The sequence below is a fragment of the Oryx dammah genome, unplaced genomic scaffold (genome assembly GCF_014754425.2).
Source record: "Oryx dammah isolate SB20612 unplaced genomic scaffold, SCBI_Odam_1.1 HiC_scaffold_19, whole genome shotgun sequence".
In the NCBI taxonomy this organism is placed as follows: domain Eukaryota; kingdom Metazoa; phylum Chordata; class Mammalia; order Artiodactyla; family Bovidae; genus Oryx; species Oryx dammah.
In genome coordinates this window covers 28,839,504-28,862,532 of record NW_024070203.1, presented here as the reverse complement: position 1 = coordinate 28,862,532, position 23,029 = coordinate 28,839,504, and the positions used below count along the sequence as shown (strand labels likewise).

At 37.3% G+C, this 23,029-nt stretch overlaps 1 protein-coding gene across 5 annotated transcripts in view; it reads left to right on the top strand.

Annotated features, from left to right (window-relative positions):
* The window catches only part of TBC1D31 (TBC1 domain family member 31), a 62,181-nt gene that overhangs the window by 21,331 nt on the left and 17,821 nt on the right, over window positions 1-23,029 (top strand). For all 5 annotated transcript variants that reach the window (XM_040261882.1, XM_040261879.1, XM_040261880.1 and 2 more), the window contains 11 exons: window positions 2,189-2,348; window positions 4,754-4,954; window positions 8,835-9,011; window positions 13,819-13,898; window positions 13,977-14,123; window positions 14,466-14,599; window positions 18,711-18,844; window positions 19,160-19,339; window positions 20,346-20,578; window positions 20,832-20,984; window positions 22,190-22,325. In XM_040261882.1, coding sequence (XP_040117816.1) covers window positions 2,189-2,348; window positions 4,754-4,954; window positions 8,835-9,011; window positions 13,819-13,898; window positions 13,977-14,123; window positions 14,466-14,599; window positions 18,711-18,844; window positions 19,160-19,339; window positions 20,346-20,578; window positions 20,832-20,984; window positions 22,190-22,325 — 1,735 coding nt within the window. The remainder of the gene's footprint in view (window positions 1-2,188; window positions 2,349-4,753; window positions 4,955-8,834; window positions 9,012-13,818; window positions 13,899-13,976; window positions 14,124-14,465; window positions 14,600-18,710; window positions 18,845-19,159; window positions 19,340-20,345; window positions 20,579-20,831; window positions 20,985-22,189; window positions 22,326-23,029) is intronic.

Sequence of the window (23,029 nt, the reverse complement as noted above, 5' to 3'; positions counted from 1 at the left end):
TCTTCCCAACCCAGGGATCAAACCTGTGTCTCCTGCACTGGCAGGCAGATTCTTTACCACTGGTAACTGTCTACTACTTCTGTACTGTGTCATTGTAAAGCAAAGCCCAAGTGTATCATTTCATGCATAAATATTTCAGCATGTATCCCTAAAGGATAGGACCCTTTTTGAAACACAACTGTGGTACTATCATTACACCTTTACAGATTCATAATGCTATATCTAATTATTATTCATAGTTCACAATTGGTCTAATAATCATTTTTGTGGTTGGTTCAAGTTAGGAGCAAAATACGGTTCACACATGGCCTCGGTTGATACATCTCTCTTTATATTTTCTTGCAGTTAATTTGTTAAAGAACTGGTCATTTGTCCTGAAGTTTTCCTATATTCTAGATTCTGCTTTTTGCATCCCTGTGATGCTATTTAATGTGATCTTCTCTCATCTATGTTTACTATAAACTGGTTATGTCATATTTCCTATAAGTTGGAGGCTTGATCTGATCTGGTTTGATCTGGGAGCAAGAAGACATTGTAGGTGGTTGATGTACTTTAATCTGCAAGAACACAGAACTCTTTCTTATGATGTTAATGGTCATTGGTGGTCATCACCTAGATATCCTGTGTTGCGTTGGAGGTTAGCAAAATGGAACTAACTATTCTGTCTTTCCTTCTCCTTTATTAACCAGAACCTTCTCGAGAAAGAAACTTCCTCTCATCAACTCTTTGGTTACTTTGCTGTACAGTTAGTAAAGGAAAAGCAGGATAAAGTGCTTGATTTCTTCATCTTAAAAACAGAAAACCTTTTTCCCCCCAAATAATGGATTGTTTATTGGCATATTCAGAGGTGGCCATTGAAGGTCTTTTGTCTTTAATCTTTGTAAACTCACGGATTTAAGCATAGTTGACATAGTTTGACTTATTAAAATTATTACTCTTAGTGATGCTCTGGTTCTCTCATCTTTGACCAGTGAGATTATCTGGTTGACTCTGAACCCTCCTGATACAACCCCTTGTCTATGATGTGTGTGTATTGTTGCTCAGTCATGTCTGACTCCCGCCAGGCTCCTCTACCCATGGAATTCTCCAGGCAAGAATATTGTAGTGGGTTGCCATTCCCTTCTCCAGGGGATCTTCCTGACCCAGGGATTGAACTCATGTCTCCTGTGTCTTTGCAGGCAGATTCTTGATCACTGAGCTACCAGGGAAGCCCTTTTTCAGGCTACTGCAATATAATTTGCTTACTTTGTGTATTTTTAATCTCATTTCCTAAAGTCAGTCTCTGCAAAGCAGCTAAAGTGGTCTTCTTAAATCATTAAATCATTTCCCTATCCAACTCCCTTGAAAGGCTTTACATTGCTCTTAGGAAAATCCAACTCCCCACCATATCCCCTGAGGTCTTTTGTCCTCTGGTCCTGACTTCCCTCCCTTTTGTCATCTTATTTCCTTCCCCATCTAATTTAAGTGTTCAGCCACACTTGAATACTGCTTCTCATTCTTCCTTATATACTAACCTTATTCCTGTCTCAACATTTTTGTATTGGCCAGTCCACAGTACTGACAAGCATGGAATTCTCCCTCCAGGTCACCCTGTGACCAGCCCATTCACATCATTCTTGCAGTAGATCTCCGTCTTTTCCCAGCTCTGTAACATCACCTGTTTAAATTAATAAACTTTAAGAATTAATTTCCAAAAAAAAAAAAAAAAGAATTAATTTCCTCAGAGTTGCCAGCCACATTTTAGTTCTCAGTAATCACACGTGGCTAATAATGACTCTCTTGGTTCTTGCTGTTGGGGTTTTTGTTTATTTATTTTTGGCTGCATTTGGTCTTTTCTCTAGTTGTGGCGAGTGGGGGCTACTCTTCTTGCAGTGTGCAAGCTTCTCATTGTGGTGGGTTCTCTTGTGGCATGTGGGCCAGCAGTTGTGGCTCTCAGGCTCTACAGCGAGGGCTCAGTAGTTGTGGTGCTGGGCTTAGTGGCCCACAGCATGTGGGATCTTCCCCAGTCAGGGATGGAACCCGTGGCCTCTGCATCAGATTCTTATCCACTGTACCACCAGGGAAGTCCAGTAGTGACTTTTTTGGACAGCGAAGGTGAGAACTTTTCCATCATGATACTGGATCACGTTGGACACTGCTGCTATAAATAATTAATCCAGTCTTACTTTTTTACCTGTCTGTTCTGTAGGGATGGCCGAATCCTGGCTGCCGGGGGCAAATCAAACCACATTCATTTGTGGTGCTTGGAAGCTAAACAGCTGTTTAGAATTATCCAGATGCCTACCAAAGTTCGTGCCATTCGCCATCTGGAATTTCTTCCTGATAGTTTTGATGCTGGTTCTAATCAGGTTAGTAACATAAAGGTTAGTAATGTGGTACTTTTTTGGAAAAATCATATCAATTTCTGCGCTATATTCTCTCATTTAACTTATGGCAGCCTGATTGTTTCAAGGATTTGAAATTGCCAAAAACTTGTTAAGAGTCTAAAACTGAAAAAATGGAAACATCTTAGGTTCTATATATTAATGATAATTTACCCTTTTCCCTAAAATCGGTATACTTTATGTCATACTCTGGTTTACAGGGTGATGAAGTGTGCTGTTTTTTTACTTGATCCTTAAAGAATTCCTTGAGCATAGGCAGGGAATGTTTCGCACACTGTGACATGAAACTAGCTAACTTGTCAGTACTGCTGTTGTAAGGATTGAAAGTAAGACTGGATGGAAATTTTCTTGCTTTTTTGTTGTGCTGCGTTTTATCTACCATTAGCAGGTTGCCTCGAGCCTATGAAACGTGTTTTCTTTCTATTTAGCCTTAGTTTACAAAGTGCTTCCCTTCCACACACCCTTTTTCTTTTTAATAGTTGGGCAACTGAACCTTAACTTCTTTATTTTAAATTATCTTGGGTCTTGCCATTAACAAATTTTTTATGTGTGTGTGTTTTATGTATATATGTATGATGTGTGTGTGTGTGTGTGTATTTATCATATCTATTTTAAGTTTTCTGAGTAGATAATGCTTTCACATGGTTGAAAACATTAAAGAAAAAATAGGCATAAAGTGAACTCTTACTTTCTCTCTCATTTGCCCAGTTACTCACTCTCCAAAACCACTGCTGTTATATAATCTTACGTTTTTCCCATTTTGCATTTTTTTTCTTTACTTAGTTTACCTTGAAGATTATCCTCTATCAGTACAAAACTTCATTCTTTTTTACAGCTGTATAAATTTTTTAACCAGTCCTTTATTATTGGGCACTCAACCTGTTTTTAGTTCTCTTCTAGCACAGATAATACTGCACTGCATCACTTTTGCACATGTCACTTCACACATCCTGTCTGCAGGGAAAAATAAAATCCCAGAGTTAAATAGTGGTACCGGCATTATGTGCATCTATAGTTTTGATAGATCTTGCCTTCCAGAGAAGTTGCGTCAACTGAATGAGGGGATTCCTACCATCTGACCAACAGAAAAGCATGCTTTTTAGATTGTCACCTTCAAATTGCCTCCAGCTACCTCCAAACTGTAGGCTTTCACATAACAAGGGATGTCAGGGTTTCGCAGAATCGCCTGGTGACACTGCCTGCCAGCCCCTGGCCCAGGAAAGAGCCTGTAGACGAAGCAGCAGAGGGCTTTATTGTTTTATGCATTTAAACTTTTTTAGTATGTGTTTTTAATTTTTCAAGTTGTATGAGTTACAGCTGTTTTTTTCCCCCTTAAAAGACTAGCTTCCTCTGGACTTCCCCCCACCCCAGCACTGTCTTTTTTGCAGCTTACAGATTTTCTCCCTCCACAACCTAAATGCTGGTTACAACAGCGAGGTCACAGGTTTGTGTGGGGCAGCAGGACAGCTGTCAGCTCTGCTCAAGCTGAGGATGGAGAAGGGAAACAAGCCCTCCAGCCTCCCTGCTTCTGCCAGCCAGTGTGGAGTCAAAGTGGAGAACTGTACTCCTCTCTCCTTCCCCTGGAGGGGTTGGTGGAGATAGGCCTGCCTGTGGGAAGGGAAGAGGCTCAGGTGACCTTTCTATAGTCTCCCAGGATAGGCTCCTTACTGGTTCTGGTTAGGGCCAGGCTTATCTGGACCTGAACTGGGCAAGTCTGCATGAGCTGTGATTAGGGATTTTAAATAAACATCGTGGCTCTCTGCGAATATGGTCTCCTCCAATTGTCCTCCACCCCACCACTGCACGCCCCCCAAGAGAGAACATATGTAAATACAAACGTGTGTACGTGTGTAGTTTAACTTTTTAAAATTGAGGTGTAATTGACAGAGAACATGTTAGTTTCAGGGCTTCCTTCATAGTTCAGTTGATAAAGAATCTGCCTGCAATGCAGGAAGACCCTGGTTCAATTCCTGGGTTGGGAAGATCCACTGGAGAAGGGATAGGCTACCCACTCCAATATTCGTGGGCTTCCCTTGTGGCTTAGCTGGTGAAGAATCCGCCTGCAATGCAGGAGACCTGGGTTTGATCCCTGGGTCGGGAAGATTCCCCTGGAGAAGGGAAAGGCTACCCACTCCAGTATTCTGGCCTAGAGAATTCCATGGGCTGTATAGTCCATGGGATCACAGAGAGTCAGACAGAACCGAGCGACCTTCACTTTCACTTTCATGTTAGTTTCAGGTGTATAACAGGATGACTTAGTATTTGTTTGTATATATTGTAAAATGGTCACCATAATAGGTCAAGTTAACATCTGAGACTTGAATTTTAAATGTTTTAGGAACTCACATGTTGTTTCTCTCTACTCTTAGGTTCTTGGAGTGCTAAGTCAGGATGGTATTATGAGATTTATTAATATACAGACTTGTAAACTTCTCTTTGAAATTGGGAGCCTTGATGATGGAATTAGCTCATCAGTAATTAGCCCACATGGACGGTACATTGCATCTATTATGGAAAATGGCAGTCTGAACATATACTCAGTTCAGACTTTAACGAAAGAAATAAATAAGGTATGTTATCAAGTAAATGTCCCTTTTTTCTTTTAAGATTTAAATGTTGTATCATCAAAAATAAACGCTCTGTTATAATTTTTTAACTTCCTTGCACCATTATCCCTGTTTCTGGATGTTTTTTCGCTCTTACTCCCAAAGCCACATCTCCAGACTTTGCTCACCTGTGCTCCATTCTTAAACTGCTGCCTTTGTCAAAGGCCTCTGTTTGTTGTCCCTGTCCCATTCGAGGTACCCCCCTGATCTGCTTCCTGAAAACGGTCCGCAGTCCCAGTCTGTTCATTTTTTTCTCTTTCTTCCCCTCTTGCAGGCTAGACACCTTGGAGCACCTATGACTGTATCTATTCCTCTCTTTCCCGAATTGAGTCAATACTAAGTTATGTACTCCTTGAATCTGAAATGTCTGTATGTGGGCCACCTGTTCGCCATCTCGGCCATCCTTGTATTGGTGCTCACTGACTGCTCTTAAATAATAGTAATCTCAATAAATACACCTAAACTCAGAGCCCTCGGTGCCTGCTCCTCCTCATCAATCATCTTCCACATACCATTTTTCTAAAATAAGACTTTCATCATCTAAAATAACGCTGTTCTTGTGGCCTCCTTTCCTTTGCCTCTTGCATTAAGTCCAGACTTTCCTCCTGCCTCTCAAAGTCTTCTCTGTTCTTGTCTTCTCTACCTAGCGTGTTTCCCTGCGCTTTCTACTTCCTTACTATCCCTTGTAGACACTGCGTGTTTCTACATCTGTTGTTCCCCTACACATTTCATCTGAAATATACTTCCCCCTTCTCTTATGGTAATCTAGAATTTCTCCGGCTTGTTGCATCAAATAACAAAGCAAGTTTTACTTTAGATTGTTGCTTTCTCTTTTCTGGGGTGGGGAGGGGAATATTTTTAAGAAAGAAATTATTTATTTTTATTTGGAGGATAATTCCTCTGCAATGTTGTGCTGGTTTCTGCCAGACATCAACATGAAATCAGCTGTAGATACGCCTGTGTCCCCTCCCTCTTGACCGTCCCTCCCACCTCCCACCCCGCCCCACCCCTCTAGGACGCCACAGAGCTGTGTCCTATAGTAAATTCCAACTGGCTGTTTTACATATGGTAATACACAGGCTTCAGTCTGTTCTCTCAGTTTGTCCCACCCTCTCCTTTCTCCATTGTGTCCGCAAGCCTGTTCTCTATGTCTGTGTCTCTGTTGCCCTACAAATGCGTGCATCAGTAAGAAGAAGTTCTTATTACAGAGAAAAAGCAAAAGATACAGATAAGTAAATAATTCAGTAAGTCTAACAATTCTCAGATGATTTTGAAACATATGCCTACCGAGTATTTTTTTCTGTGTGTATAAATGTATACAGTCAACCTGCATATTCACAGATTCTATTTGTGAATCTGTCTGCTGGTGAAATTCAGTTTTCAGTAACTCAGCGTTGTGGCAACTCTGTAAAACATAACTACTGCGAATAATGAGAATTGTGTGTATGTGGCGGTGTACATGCAAATACATTTTCTTTAAACATGTAATTATACTCTACTATTCTTGGAGACTTAAAAAATTTTAGTAACATTATTTGCACTTAATGAGAGTTGTTAGCCTAGCTGGATATATAAGAGCTAGATAAATGTTATTAACAGAACGAGAGATCTGAGAAAAACCAAGATAAGCATGTCATTGGCTTCCTCTCTGTTATTTGTTAAGCAAATTGAGATCAGATTGATGAAAAGCTAGCTTATAACAGAAGGATTCCAGTGTCTCTATGGCTATTCCAGGCTTACAAAATGGCCAGGTTTATACAAAACTTATTAACCATGTCCCACTCCTTCAAGTCCTATTTTCTTGCTGTTGAAGAATTTCTGGTATTCTGCTGATAATAAGTAAGCTAATTCCTATTTATGTGCTGAAGTTTCAACACTTCTGAGGTGTGGCAATTCAGGTCATATCTCAGGCTCCAACTTTTGGGAGATTCTTTTATGCAAGAACTATGAAAAATGTGGCCCTAGAATTAGTATTTTAATAATGATTTAGAAGAATGGACTGAGGTTAGAAGATAGTTCAAGGATGTTAAAGATAGGGAGTATTCAGAAGTCAGACCACTATTAATTGCATTTCATAGCCAAAGAGTGGAATCATAGAGTAAGTAGTCACTGTACTTTTTCTTTGGTCAGAGCTATTGCTACTATATTTTGCATTATTCTTATATTCTTTTAGATGTGAATAAATAATAATGTATCCCAGAAAACCACTATTGTAAAAACCCCTTACTGATGCAGTTAAAACTTTAAATACTTTTCATAATAATTTTAAAACAAAAGTACAGTAGCAGTGCCATATATATGATTACATTACCTATTCTTATACACTTAACAATGTTACATGTCGTACATACTGCAGTTGACAATAGGGAATGTTTTCCTGGTCTCCTGTAATAGGTGCAACTTTCAAAAGCAAGGGGCTTCCCAGGTGGCTCAGTGGTAAAGAATCCGCCTCCCAATGCAGGAGACACGGGTTCGATTCTGATTCGGGAAAATCTCCTGGAGAAAGAAATGGCAACCCACTCCAGTATTCTTGCCAGGAAAATCCCATGGACATAGGAGCCTGGTGGGCTACAGTCCATGGGCTCATAAAAAGAGTCAAACACAACTTAGCAACTAAGTGAGCAACTGCTGCTCCTTCAAAAGCAGAAGTCCTGAACTTTTGAAGGCAACATGAGAAAAAGTTTTGTTTGAAACCTCAAAGTAGTCTTTTTATAGTCTGTTATTTATAAAGAGTCAGAATGTTTGCCTTGTTCTACTTATTTCTTTTGGGGGTGAAGGAGGAGGAGGTCAAAAAAGTTTGGTTTCTGCGTCAAAGAGCTTTCCCAGAGTGGTGATTTATTTCCACTGTACGTCATCATGGAAGCACAGTGTTCTGGCTTTCATGACAGCTTGATTCAAGGTGATGCATACAGTTTGTGTTTTTTGGAAATCTAATATGTTCATTTGGACTTTTGGGTTTTTCCTTGTGTTCTCATATAAGAGGCATTGCCACTTTGACTTCAAGAAAAAATTATCTAAAAAACACAAATCCATCTGTCCTTGATCTGGGTCTGGGCTAATTACTAAGGAAACACTCGGCCATAATGGTCTCAAACATTTAAACACCATGTGAAAGTCATTGTACTTTAATCATGTTTGGAACTCAGAAAACTAGAGGTACTTTACCTGCTCATTTCCTTTGAACAAGGATAATTGTTTTATTTCAAAGAAGGTGTTATTCATGAAGGAAATGTCTTAGTCAAGTAAGTTGAAGTTGTTGAAGGCTTATTTTCCTATTTGATAAGCCCCATCAAAATGAGGGTTTGACGTCTAAGCCGTGCTGTCTGCGCACGGCCTCTGAAGCTGTTGATGCAGTTGAGGGACTGACAGCCATCTCCGTGTAAGTTAGAAAATGTAACCAAGGACAGAGGCAGGGGTGCTGTGCTGTCAGAGGAGAATCACGTGACAGTTGCCCTCAAAAGAAATTTCACTGGAGCCCAAAGAATACTAGGCTGCTTCTGCCAGCCCTTTAGAGGGCCATGGGCTACAGATTACTCCTGCACTACAGACTCTTATTGTGCAGGTGTAAAAGATGGATTGATACTGTATGACTTAAGGCCAGCTTTCAAGGAATCATTCAGTTCTATTTATCTTTGTTAATCAAGATCTTTATTGTGTTCCTCAAAGGAATTTGGCAGAAATTTGCTTTGACTCATTAGTCAACAAGGAAACATTCTTGGGCACTTTATTTATACTTTTTGTATCAAGGCACAGTATTAAGTTGACCAAAATAAAAATTTTAAATACTATGTTTGCAGGTCTATTTTCTAAAGATAGCCACTGGATTTTTTTCCCTCCCTTTTAGCCACCTCCTCCTTTAGTGAAAGTGATTGAGGATTTGCCTAAGAAGAAAGGGAATTCTGGTGATCTTAAGGTGAAAGTGACATCAGGAAGAGTACAGCGGCCAGCAAAATCAAGGGAAAACAAAATACAGACCAGAATATTGAAACAAGACCTGACTGGTAGTCTTGAAAAGAAAGAGGTAAGGATGTATTAAACTTGTCATTTGTCATGACTCTGCTGTAAACGGGTCTCATGATTCCTAGTTCACTATCATTCTTCCTTCTCTTAAGAATTAAAAGGAAAATTTTAGAAAAGCAGAAAGTTGTAACTGAAATTATAACATGCTTTTTAAAACTTTTTAATGTAAAATTTAAAAGCCTTTTTAATATAAAATTAAAGCATACTTGTTTTTAAGTCAAACAGTATAGAATTTCACTGTCCAATATGGTAGCCGCTAGTCACAAGTGGCTGGACTGATTTGAAATGTGGTGTATGTGTGAAGTACACATCAGATACTGAAATTTTATTATGAGCAAAAGAAAGTAAAATATTTTAAAAATTGAAGTATAGCTCATTTACAGTTTTATATTAGTACAAAATAGTGATTCAGTATTTTTATAGATTATACTCCATTTAAAGCTATTGTAAAATATTAGCTATATTCTCTGTGCTGTATATCTTGTTATATATCTAAACTATTATATATATAAAATAAGCTTATTATATATAGTAGTTTGTACTTAATTTCCTACCTCTAAAGAAGGAAAAGCATCATATTAGTTAATAATACTATGCTGATTGTATTTTCAAATGATAATATTTTTATTACATTGGGTTAAATTATTAAATTTAATTTTTACCTGCTGCTTGTGACTTTTTTAACATGGTTCCTAGAAAACTTAAAATTACACTTGTCTCTTGGATTAACAGTTATCTGTCATAGAAGGCTGTAAAGGGACAAAACCCAAAAGTATAAATTCATTGCACTCCCCAGAGGTGATCATCATTAATAATTGTTCATCTTTCAGAAATTTTCTGTGTATAATTATATACATATATATCTGTGTCTGTTACCTTTAAATTTTTTTAATAAATGGAGTCATACTATATTACTGTTTTATAACTTGCTCTTATCATTTAACAGATTGACTATATTAGTGCATTAATTTATCTCACTAGAACTCTGCTCACTGGCATTTAGGTTGTAATATTAGTCTTCTGTTAATACATTCTGTGATGCAGTGGCTATTCTTTGAACATTTACACAAACATGTCTGTAGAAGAATTTTTAAGTAAGAGCATGTGCATAAAAATTTTCATAGTAGCCAAATTGTTCTTCTGAATTTGTGTGTGTGATTTATTCAAGAAAAACTTAGAAACAACCAAAATGTCCACCACTGGGTAACTAATCAGTATAAAATATGGTAGAGCTTTATAGTAGAAATCTAAGAATATTTAAGAGGAAAGGGAAATGATTGTAGTATGTTAAATATAAAAAGCAAGCTACAAGAACTATATGTTTGGTTATCTGTGGGCTTAGTCGCTCAGTCCAACTCTGAGACTCCGTGGACTGTAGCCTGCAGACTTCTCTGTCCATGGAGATTTTCAAGGCCAGATTATTGGAGTGGGTTGCCATGCCGTCCTCCAGGGAATCTTCCCGACCCAGGGACTGAACCCAGGTCTCCATTATTGCAGGCCAATTCTTTACCATCTGAGCCACTTTTAAAAAGATAGGGGTACTTATGTATTATTTTTAAAACTCTATAGGAAAGATTGAGTTACTAATAGAATTACCTATTTCAGTCAGTTTTATTATCTTCTTTATAGGGTTTTTTTTTTTTTTTTTGTATATTCCTTATTTTCTGGAATTGAAAGAAAATATCAACAGTAGAGAACCTGCTAGCATTTTCAGGAACTTTTAAAACTTTTTATTAACAGTAAATCAATCAGTCACATACATACAAATGGAGAGCTCAGTACATTTTTACAAACTGAATACACCTGCACTGTCAGCACCCAGATCAAAAAAAGGACCTTTCCCGGCACCCTCGAAGGCCCTTCACTTCCCCCTTCCAGGCACTTTGCCCCTTACCCCAAGGATAACTATCTCCTGTCTTTTAACACCTTAGATTAGTTCTGCCCCTTTTGTGCTTATGGTTATTGGGTCATTTAGTTGGTACTCTTTTGTGTCTGGCTTCTTTCATGCATCATGTCTGAGAGATCCATGTGGTCATAAACCATTCTGTATCTGTATAGAATTCCCTGGTATGAATAAGCCATGACTGCTTTATCCATTCTGCTCTTGGTAGGCATCTGAATAGTTTTCTAGTTTTTTTTTGCTATGAGAAACAGTGTTACTGTGAACATTTTAGTGCATCTTTGGTGAACATAAGGATGTGTCTCTTGTTGGGTATAAACCTAGGGATGGAATTACTGGCTTATGGGCTATGCATATGTTCAGCTTTAGTAAATACTGTCAGAGTTTCCCAGGTGGTTGATTTAAACAATCCATATTCTCACCATGAGTCGCTTCATGTTCTTACCAACTGTTGGTGTTTCTCACATTAATTTTGACAGCCTCTTTTCTGCTATAAGCAGTTTTAAAAAGTGAAGCTTGCATCAAAAGAGGAATGTGTCAAGTGTTGTCTACCAGGGAAAGTCAGTAGAAACTCAGTGCTCAGGGTTTTTACTGGAAGCTGGTTATAGGTACCCCCTGTGTAGTACATTACAAAACTCCACACAAGGACTCCACACGGAAAGCAGGTGATCAGCTTAAACCACACTGTACGGGTTAGGCACAATGAGCTGCTCCCACTGGTTCTGAGGAGGGTGGAAACTTCCTAAAAACCCAGGTATACGGACACCAGACAAAGGCCAACCTGTAGGCCTTTTCAAGGGCAGCAGTCTCAGACCTGCCACATGAAATCTCTTCTGGACCTACTCATATCCACGTTAAGAAACAGAGTGTTATCAGTAGCTTTGGAGTCCCCTGTGTGGTTGTCCCCAATCACATTTTTCTCCCTGTCCCACAGATGTAACCGTTGTCCCCACTTCTGCATTAATTATGTCTTTGGTTTTCTTTGTAGTTTTATCCCTTCTACAGTGTAGCCCTAAACAGAATATTGCCTAGTTTAAGTAGCAGGCACAAAGCTAGCTGTGTAAAGAATGGGGAATATTGACCCTATGAGTTGAATGCGCTAGTGAGAATAGGACCTGAATGGCGTATCTGAAACATAGTCTGGCTTGAGCTTTCCTGAACATTTACAGGAGCCTTTCCTGGGAAAATGAGTGGGCAGTCATGACTGACTGCTGGGAAATAAAAGTGACACCACAGTCAGAGCATCTGGCCACACTCGGTCTGGATTACAGGTGGAAGGCCCACAGACACGTGTCAGAGAGCAGGTGGCCTCTAAAAACCCATGTGTGTGCGCTAAGTCACTTCAGTCGTGTCCGCCTCTGGACTGTAGCCCGCCAGGCTTCTTTGTCCATGGGATTCTCCAGACAAGAATACTGGAGTGAGTTCCTGTGTTCTCCTCCAGGGGATCTTCCTAACCCAGAGACCGAACCCAGGTTTCTTATGTCTCCTGCATTAGCAGGCAGGTTCTTTACCACTAGCACCACCTTGGAAACCCTTAGCCAGCTCTAAATGGTGGGTCAGAGTAGGTCCCTTCTATGGGTGAAATGCGTGTGCTCAGCTAATCATGGCTTCAGGACACAGAAAGGAAGTAGGGACTTCATCCACTCATGGTTGAGACGAGAGGATGAAACTCAGGCCAGTTCATCTGGGCATCTGTCCTTTGTTTAAAGAGGCGTCAGTGGCAGCAGGTGTCTTGGTGATGAGCAGTAAACATGTCTCTCTCATGGGTCTTGTTGCTCCAGTCTGGGCTACTTGCCCTCAACGTCTGGTCTATGGCACTCAAATGGGAAATCTTCATTCACTGTCATCTCAGGCTGTCCCTCACCTCCCTCTTACACTGGATTACCTGTTTCTTATGGTAAAAAGTCCACTGAACTAAGAAAATCTGGCTTTGAGTCTTGAACTAACACTTAACAGATCTATGACCTTGAGCAAGTTGGGGAGCTTCTACTGACCTTCCCATTTCCTCAAAGAAAGGAAGCCAGAAGGTTTCTTGTGCTTTGTATGGTTAAGCTTAAATGAGATACTCTATACATATGGGTTTATGATTCTTAAATCTATAAAATATTTTCCCATTATGATAAAAATTGAATTAAAATAAAAGTGAAAAAAGAGCAAGAGAAGGAGGAAGATATTAGAATGCATTGTTCTTGCTACAGGGATTAACAAACGGCAGCCCATGGGCTTAGGTGCTGGGACCCCTGGCTGGTCAAGCTAAGGATGAAGTGGAAGTTGCTCAGTCATGTCTGACTCTTTGCAACCCCATGGACTACACAGTCCATGAAATTCTCTAGGCTAGAGTACTGGAATGGGTAGCCTTTCCCTTCTCCAGGAGATCTTTCCAATCCAGGGATCGAACCCAGGTCTCCCGCATTGCAGGCGGATTCTTAACCAGCTGAGCCACAAGGGAAGCCCACAAATACTGGAGTGGTTAGCCTATCCCTTCTCCAGCAGATCTTCTCAACCCAGGAATCGAACCAGAACCTCCGGCATTGCAGGCGGATTCTTTACCAGCTGAGCTATCAGGGAAGCCCAGCTAAGAATGATTTTTACATTATTAAATGGTTGCATTTTAAATGATTGTATAGGCATCTATATAAGTGTCTGTGTAATATCCTTGATTTTGCCTTTTGACCTGAAACCTAAAATATTTACTCTCTGATTGTTGACAGAAAAAGTTGGTCAGACCCTATAAGAGGGTAAATAATAGGTCATAAACTATGTGCTGTGTATGTACACACTCAGGAGAGAGAAAGATTTTGTATGTATGGAGAGAGTCCCTTGATATAAAATATTTTTTACTGTGATTGTGTTCTGAAGTTAGAAAGCCATGGTGGACTTATTGAAACTATTTTTTTTCTCTTTATAGAATGACTTGTCAGATGGATTAAACAAAAAGCGTTTACAAATCTTATTAAAAGGCTATGGTGAATTTCCAACGAAATACAGGTAAAATTTAAATTCTTACATGTTAAGTCAGTCTTATCCCTGCAGCTTTCCTTGGTTAAAACTATGTTTTAATTTCAGAATGTTCATTTGGCGCTCACTGCTACAGCTGCCTGAAAATCATACAGCATTTAGTAACCTTATAGATAAAGGCATTCATGTGGCATTTCTCAACCTTCAGAAGAAATACCCCATCAAAAGCAGGAAGCTACTCAGAGTATTACAGAGGTATGTTCAGTATTTTGCAGCAATGTGTATCTACCCCAAGGTACTTATTACTTACAAATGGGGAAAATAGTGATTTATAGTAGAGAAACTTAGCAGACACCTTCTTAACCAAGTAATCAAATTTAAAATTACCAGTAATAAAAATCTTACCTCTGTATTATTGCACATCACTTTCAAGGTATTCTTGCCAAAAGTTTATATCCTCAGTCTCATTGTGGGAAAACAGGCATATCCAAGTTTCACCAAATTTATCTTCTGTATCATTTTTTATAATCTGAATATATTATTTAGTCAAAATTTTAACAAGCTTTTCTGGTCTTTATTTCCTTATTTTATTCACAGAACCCTCTCTGCATTAGCTCACTGGTCCACCATTTTTAGTGACACACCGTATCTTCCACTTCTGGCATTTCCATTTGTAAAATTGTTCCAGAACAACCAGCTCATATGTTTTGAAGTTGTTGCTACACTTATAAGTAAGTAAAAAATGAAACCAAGAGTAGATACTTGTACCTTTTCCTGATATCTTTTCATCTTTGCAATGTTTAACAGTTCTAGTGTGAGATAGACCTAGAGCATGGACAGTTTGGACATTAACACAAAAATAAACCTTTTTACTTAAATAAAATTTAGATGGTTGCATTTTAGACGATATTGTCACAGGCTAGATTTTGTTAGTAAGAAGGAAGCTGGCGCTTCACTAATAGAAAGTCAGTTATTGCTCAGAAGAGTGCAGTAAGGATGTGGAGCGTTGAGCACACGATGCCGGATATGGCACGCGCTGACCGTTACCCCTGTTCTCCTCACCCTCTGGTTGTTGCCTTTACTGAGAACTTTGTGTGTGCCGGGTACCATTCTCAGGGTTTTGCCTTTCTTAACTCACTTAACTCTTACAGGACTCCTGTGAGGTACGTGTTATTCATTATTATCTCCTTTTTGTAGATGAAGAGAGCTTGAGCTCCATGATTAGGTTAATGGTAGAATAAGAATCTGAACCCAGGCAGTCAGAACCTATAGCTTGCACTCCCATATGTTTACTGCTTCATTATTATCTACTAATACACTGAAAAGTGAGTCATTTTTTTATATAAATAAGATCAGGTCAACTAAATGGTTAATAAACTGGATCCAAGTTAAACCAAGCCTGGTTTAACAAAAATAACCAATTTTATATGTATTTTTATTATACAAAGGAGATAAGCACTCAACTATAACAATAAAATTCTGAAAAGTAGAAATTAAAAGATCCCAGCATACATCTTGTGGGTATTTTAGTATATTTCTCTTGACAGTTTTTCATTTATTCTGTTGTATTTGCTTTAATAAATTTTTACCAATCATTGGAGAAAATATAGGAAAATTTACAGAAGAAAAGTTATGAATATTCCTCTTGTTTAGAGAGTCTTGATAATATATTTGTGAATTTCTTATAAGAGCATTTCCCTCAAATCGTTAAATATCTTCTAAAATATAATTTCTTGCCTATAGTATTTCCTCTTATAGGTATACCATAAAATGTATCCCCCAACTGTTGACTTTTAGGGGGGTTATTTTTATAATTATACTACTTCTATTTAATGCATTATATATATTTCTCTTATTTGTGTAAACTTTCTAGACATTTTATCCTGTATTGTAATATTCCATAATGTACATGGTCTAGTTTAATCTTTTATTGTTGGACATTCAGGTTGTTTCTAATTTTTATGTATTAAAAATAACAATTTTGTGACTAGCTTCAAGCTCATAAGTTTATAATAATTTCTTTTGGGTGGAGCCCCAGGATGGTATTATAAAATATGAATATTCTAATTGATTCTGCAAAGAGGTTGTGCTAGTTTGCCCTGCTAATAACACTGAGAGTTTTAAATGGAAAACAAACAGTAACAAAAGACAGACAATCCAGTTTGAAAATGGACAAGGACTTGAACAGACATTTCTCTAGAAGATGTACAGTGGCTAGTGAGCCCATGGAAGGATGCTTAGGATCATTAGTCATTAGAAAAATGCAAATCAAAACCACACAAGACACCACTTCACACCTCCTAGGATGGCTGTAGTCTTGAAAAAGAAAATAACAAGTGTTGGGCATGGATGTGGAAAAATTGTAACCCTTCGTACTTTGCTGATAGAAATGTAAAATGGTGCAGTCACTGGAAAACAGTTTGGCGGTTCCTTAGAAAGTTACTTATAGAATTTCTGTATAACCCCGCAATAGTACTCCTAGGGATATCCCCCCAAGAACTGAAAACAGAGACTCAAATATATACTTGTATATGAATGTTTGGCAGCATTAGTCTTAAATAGCCAAAAGATAGGTACAACCCAAGTGTCTATTAATGGATGAATTGATAAACCATATGTGTATATATGTGAGCTTCCCTGGTAGCTTAGCTGGTAAAGAATCCACCTGCGATGCAGGAGGCCTGGGTTTGATCCCTAGGTTGGGAAGATTCCCCTGGAGAAGGGAATGGCTACCCACTCCAGTATTGGGCCTGGAAAATTCAAGGGACTGTATAGTCCATGGGATCGCAAGGACAGCGGGATATTATTCAAAACCAGTGACATTCTGACACATGCTATACAACGTGGATGAACCTTGAAAACATGCTTAGTGAAATAAGCTAGACCCAGGATAGATTTATGTGGAATTTCTCCAAAAGGCACAGAAAGTAGATTAGAAGTTACCAGGGGCTGGGGTGGAGTGGAAATGAGAAATCAGCACTGAGTAGGTACAGAATTGCTCTTGGGAAAGGATTTTGGAAATAGTGATGGTTGCACAACATTGTGAATAAAATTAACATCACTGAACAGTGTGCTTAAAATAGTTAAAATGGCAAATTATATTTTATGATAAGAAAGATAGATTATATCTAATTTAGGTAGGCGTGCACAACTATGTGCACAACCTTGTTACGTAGCTAACACATGACTATATACTAAGGAAATTGATTTTTCTCTTCTAAACATGCAATCTAAATCTAGGAGATCCATGACAGCATGAGTAGCTAGGGATTTTCATCAAGGGTTTCAAACTAGTTCTATTCAGTAGACTGAGCTTCAACTAAATGTTAGCCCTGTTTGGGGACAAGCCATTGCTTTGGCTTTCAGGTTACGGTCTAGTTGGGGTCAAGAAGGACTTGTGAAGGATATAGTTACTTCTGTGTATCATTTGGAGTATGTTGATCACTCAGTTTTAATCACTCTTTAGGGTTCCTCTTACAACCAGGAGGAAATGCTTCTGGTTTAGTGAAGGACCTCCATGCAGTGATCATGTCTCTATTCTGCTCTCGGTCAGTGCTGTCTCTAGGTCTCCTTCTGTGTGGTGGCACCAGCAGAATAGAAGAGACAGTTACTATATAAAACAGGAGTGCCCTCTTGCTTAATTGAAAACAGCTGTTCTGTTGATGAAGATTAGATATAAGAGGGCTTTGGGTATGTGTGTGGTGTTTTAAAATTCCCGGAACAAGCAGTGTCTAGGACACTATAGGTGTTTACCTAAGGAGATGTTGCTGAACTGGGTTTTTCTTTTAAAGTTAACTTATTAAGAGCAGCAGTTAAAATACAAGAAAAATACCCCCCGCCAAAAGCAGCAGTTAAAGAAGCTGAAATGCTTCTTATAAAGCTTAGTCTTTGCAAGATTTTATTTATGACAACTATTAACTCAAATCTAAGTCTTAATTAATAAATGAAATAATGGAATTCTAGAATTGGAAGGACTGTATAAACTATTAATCTGGTATTCTGATCAGACCCTTCACTTGCTAATTTGAGAAAGAGCTTAGCAAAACATGAAGCCACAGCTCAGTATTTAAAATAGAAAATCAGAATTTAATAATTACATAGAGCTGAGATGGTTAGACATAGATTCACTGAGCAAAAATGATCATCTTACTGAGCTTTTTTTGGAAAAGACTGTTTTGGGGATTGTGCTGGTTATTAAGTGAGAGTGAGTTAAAAAGTCAGCCTTAGAAGCCTCTTCAGCAGAATCAATTCTCCTTTCTCTTGGCTGACTTTCAGAGGATACTGCTGCTGCTGTCACTGATTGGTTGGTTTTCAAAGTCACGTTTACTGAAATAAGTTGTTGATTGATCAGTTAGATTTAAAACCAGACCTTGGTGGTTACCTGTTACCATGACTACAGAACAGTCTTCTAGAAATGGGACTCTTAATTAGGTATGAATTTTAGTTGTTTGAGATTGCCATTTAACATTGATCACATGTATCAAAGACTTAAATAGGGACCTCTTTTAGGAGGGTCATTTTGTTAACCAGGGGAAATCTAAATACAGGTCGCACGCAGGTGAGCCTTGTAGCTACCAAAAAAAAAAGAGAATACTTTGGGAAAGTTAGTTTAATTGACACTTTCTCATCAACTGGCTCTGAAGAAACTGGAAAACTTCTATAAACTTAAAATACCATGTTAACGTGATGTAGGTATAAAATCTATTGTTCTAGAACTTAAAGAGTCATGTTTTCTTTATTAATGGGCATATTGAGGACATAATAGTGGATACATTTAAGAACTGCAAAACTCTGTAATGATATAGAAAGGTAAAGATAAATTTTCAATTTTTTTCTTCATAGTCAATTGGTGTCAACACTGGTTTGAATATTTTCCTAATCCTCCTATCAATATTCTTAGTATGATAGAAAATGTTTTGGCATTTCATGACAAGGAACTCCTGCAACACTTCATAAATCATGATGTAACTTCCCAGGTAAGAAGTGTAAGGTTTTTAGAATAACATCACTTACTTTGGAAGTTAACATTGGTTCTGGTATAAATAAAACTATTTTCTTAAAAGTCTATAATAAAAAAATACTAGTTATATTTTTAACAATATTCCATTATTTCTCTTCATTAAACTACTTTCCTGAAAGTCTATAAAGAAGAACCAAATTAGGGTAGTTCTTTTCATAATTATATTCTTAATATAATGATTTTAGTATCTAAACCAAACATGAGCACATTAGCAATGACTGTTATGACTTTTCCTCAAGAACTGTTACATTTTGTTTCTTATTTATTTTAGCTGTATGCATGGCCTCTTCTTGAAACTGTGTTCTCAGAAGTACTGACAAGAGAGGAGTGGCTCAAATTATTTGATAATGTCTTTTCCAACCATCCTTCGTTCCTCCTGATGACTGTTGTGGCCTACAACATATGTGCTCGAGCACCTTTGCTCAACTGTAAGCGTAAAGATGATTTTGAGGTACATATCCTTGTTAAGTCATAGTTCTCAATTTTCATTTGTTTCAACTAAAAAAACCGTTTTATTTATTGAGTGCCTACTGCCCTGCACCAAGTCCTGGTGCCAGATGGTAGGAATAGAGTGGAGAACAAGTTATACCACTGCGTCCTTGCCCTTACATAGCTATAGTCAGTTATAGCTTGACTGCTCACCTAGAATCATAGCTTCGTGATAATATTGGAGTTGCATAGTTTTTGCCTATTTAAAGGACGTTTAACAGTTGAGTAGTTGTTCATTCTGTGCATGATCTTATCAGTAACCCAACTGGTCCGAGATAATCTGGTTGCTTATTACATATGCAGGATGGTAACTATGAGAATTTTGAGGCTTTAGTGGGACAATGACTGAAAGAAAGCATTGGAGGAAGTTGTTAAGTGAAGAGGTTCTTTTGGTAGACAGGATGAAGTAAGTTCGGTTTGCTCGTTTGTTACTTATTTTGTGGTTCCTATCAAATTTTATTTTCACTTCACAAGCACAGGATGCATTCATATATGTATGTATGTGTGCATGTATATTAAAACTTAAATCTGCCAGTGGAACGAGATAATGTGGAAACTATCAGATATTTTTTGAAAATCAAACTTGTTTTCAAAGGCTAATTTAGGTTGTATTTTGGATTTTGAAGAGAAATAAATTCTAGTAGAAGAATTTGTCTTGTTGTTGAAACAGTCTGTTACTTTAAAGGAAGCCTTCATTTTTGAGAAGCGTTATTTCACAATTTCATAATATGGTTGTATAATTTTATTACATTTTTGAGAATATGAAACTGGACCTTCATTTTAAAACTTGGCTTAAGAAAAGCGTCAGTGAATTTGCAAAAAAAAAAACCTCTTAAAGCTAAATGCACATTTACATGTTTAAATTTGTTTTATTCAATGAATAAATTGTTATATAATTTTTTATATAACACATGACTATAATTGCCTTACTCTATAAATCTCTGTTTAATCACTAAGTTTTCTTACAGTATTTTTTTCACCATCGGAATAATCTGGATATAAGTGCTGTAATTAGAGAGGTGTATCGTCTCCTGGATACCACACCAACTGACATCCATCCGGACAGCATGCTTGATGCTTTTGTTGCACTGACAAAAGGGCAATATCCAGTGTTTAATCAATATCCCAAGTTCATTGTGGACTATCAGACACAAGAACGAGAAAGAATACGGAATGATGAATTGGATTACTTAAGAGAGAGGTAATATTGGTTGTTCTTTGATAAAACCAAAATCTTTTATAAATATAAAAGTTTTATGAAAAATACATGTAAATTATTAAGCAGTTGCATAAAATCAGAGTTTGAAGGAAATATCTTTAAAGATATTTTTGCATCTAGAATTAAAACAATTACGTGTTAATCAGGTGTGCATTTTGTGTTGCGGTTGTTCTTGGCCTTAAATTACTGTTTCCTTGTTTGCTTTTTGTTACAATAATAAACATTATCAACTTAGGCAGGCAGTTGAAGACATGCAAGCTGAAGTAGACCAGCAAAGAATTGAAGATGAAGCTTGGTGCCAAAAACAGGAACTGCTTCGTAGAGCTGAGGAAGCAAGGAGGGAAATACTCTTACAAGAGGAGGAAAAGATGACACAGCAAAGACAGAGGTGTGTTTAGCACTTTGAAAAAAGCTGGACATCTGAGTTATTTTAATAATTTGTATTACTTTCATTTTTCACTTGAGAAATTATTTATAGCTTCACTATATATGTCATTACCCAATTTTGCTGTTTCCATTAAGCATATATTTAAGTTAATAAAAAGAAACTGTAATACACTTTTCCAAAAAATGACCTATAGTAAAATGTAATTCTAAAACTATACTGAGTATGATATAACTTGCTCTGATTATTCAGAAGTAAATACATGATCTAAGGTACCTTGAAGGATATTGTTATTTAGAAATGTTATTTTACAGTGGACACAAATGCCTTGTACCACAGTGCTGGGTAAATATGTTTCAAGTTTTAAGTCACACAGATTAAGAGACAATTTTTAAGTCTCACAGGTATGTTTAAAACACAATTTTTAAGAATTACAGAAAATTTTAAAATTAAAAGAGGAGCGTGATTTTTTTTCCATAATTTTTAAAAATTGTGTTTTAAACATACCTATGAGACTTAAAAATTGAAACACAGAATGCTGTTCTCATTGTGCATTTCATACTTTGGAGGATGGGGAAAGAAATACTAAATGCTTATTCAGAAGTATGCTATTCAAAAGTAAGTATTGCCTTAAACATAAGGCAGAATGTTTAAGTTGATTAAGATTATGGGATAAGCATTAACACTAACCCTAATTATTGGTAAAATCACTTTTGTAAGTGTTTATTGATTATTTTTGGATAGGACTTTATGAAACAGATTTCTGGTGTGGGTTAAAAAAAATTACTGAACTGAACCATTAGCCTTCTGCAAAAATTCTAAAAGACTATTCATACATAGTCTTTGGTAACATCAGAGTATTTTTTTGGCATTCTTTTCTCAGGTAAAAGATATCAATTGTACTGAAGTGGTCTGAGTAGTAGACCTGTTAAGAGAACATTTAAGAATGAAGAAACAGCCAGTTTAGCTATAATTTGGCTATAGTCATGTACACTTGTCATTTTCATGAATGCAGATTTGTTTTCTAACTGAGCACTTTTCATTGTATTATAAAAATAGCCATGTTATGATGGCACCAGTTAAATTGGGAAAGCAGGCTAAAATAAGTTTCAGGCCTTTCATTGTTTGTGGAACATAGTATTTTTCCATTTAAATACATATTCGGAAATGATTTTATTTTTTTCCTTTTGATGTATTGTGTGTTTAAGACTAGCTGCTGTGAGAAGAGAGTTGAAAGTAAAGGAAATGCACTTACAAGATGCTGCAAGAAGACGTCTCCTGCAGCTTCAACAAGATCAGCGTGAAATGGAGCTAAGAAGACTGGATGATGAAATTGAGAGAAAGGTTTATTATTAACTCTCATACATTATCTCCATTTACTCTCAATTAAATGTAACAAATACCTTCAAGTTAAATATTGTTCCTAGAATTCACAATGTATACTAAATAGCTCCTTTAGTTTTATATAGTTTCTCCCATCCCCCAGCTATTCTTACTCTCTTTTATATTTTATTAATGGTTAAATATTTTAGAAATTTCAGGAAAATGAGTCAAGTTGAGTCAAGGGTCTTTGATGACTGGTTTTCTAAAAATGGAAATATCAATTAACCATGAAGTTAATTGTGAAGTAAGGGAAATATTTTTTTTAATATAAAAATTTACACATCGCCTAGAGTTAAAAATGGACCTTCTCCACTTTTCTTTCATTTCATCCCCAGAAAAAAATTATTTTTTATGGTTGCATGGTATTCCATTTTATGGCCATGTCATTGCTTATGTAATCCTCTGCTGTTGGATATTTAGGTTGTTTGCAGTATTTTGCTGTACAAAACAGTGCCAGACTGTACATTCTCAGTACAAATCTTTGAGTACTTCCACACATTTTTGTTGAGTAAATTCCAAGGAATGTCAAGTCGTCCTCCCATGAAACCACTTAAGCTATTTTAAGAGTATAAGACTACTCATACCCTAGTCAATTTGGAGTGTGTCAGTCTTACTGTTTGCCAGTCTGATAGGTGAAAAATGGTTTTTGGTTTTGGGGTAGGTGT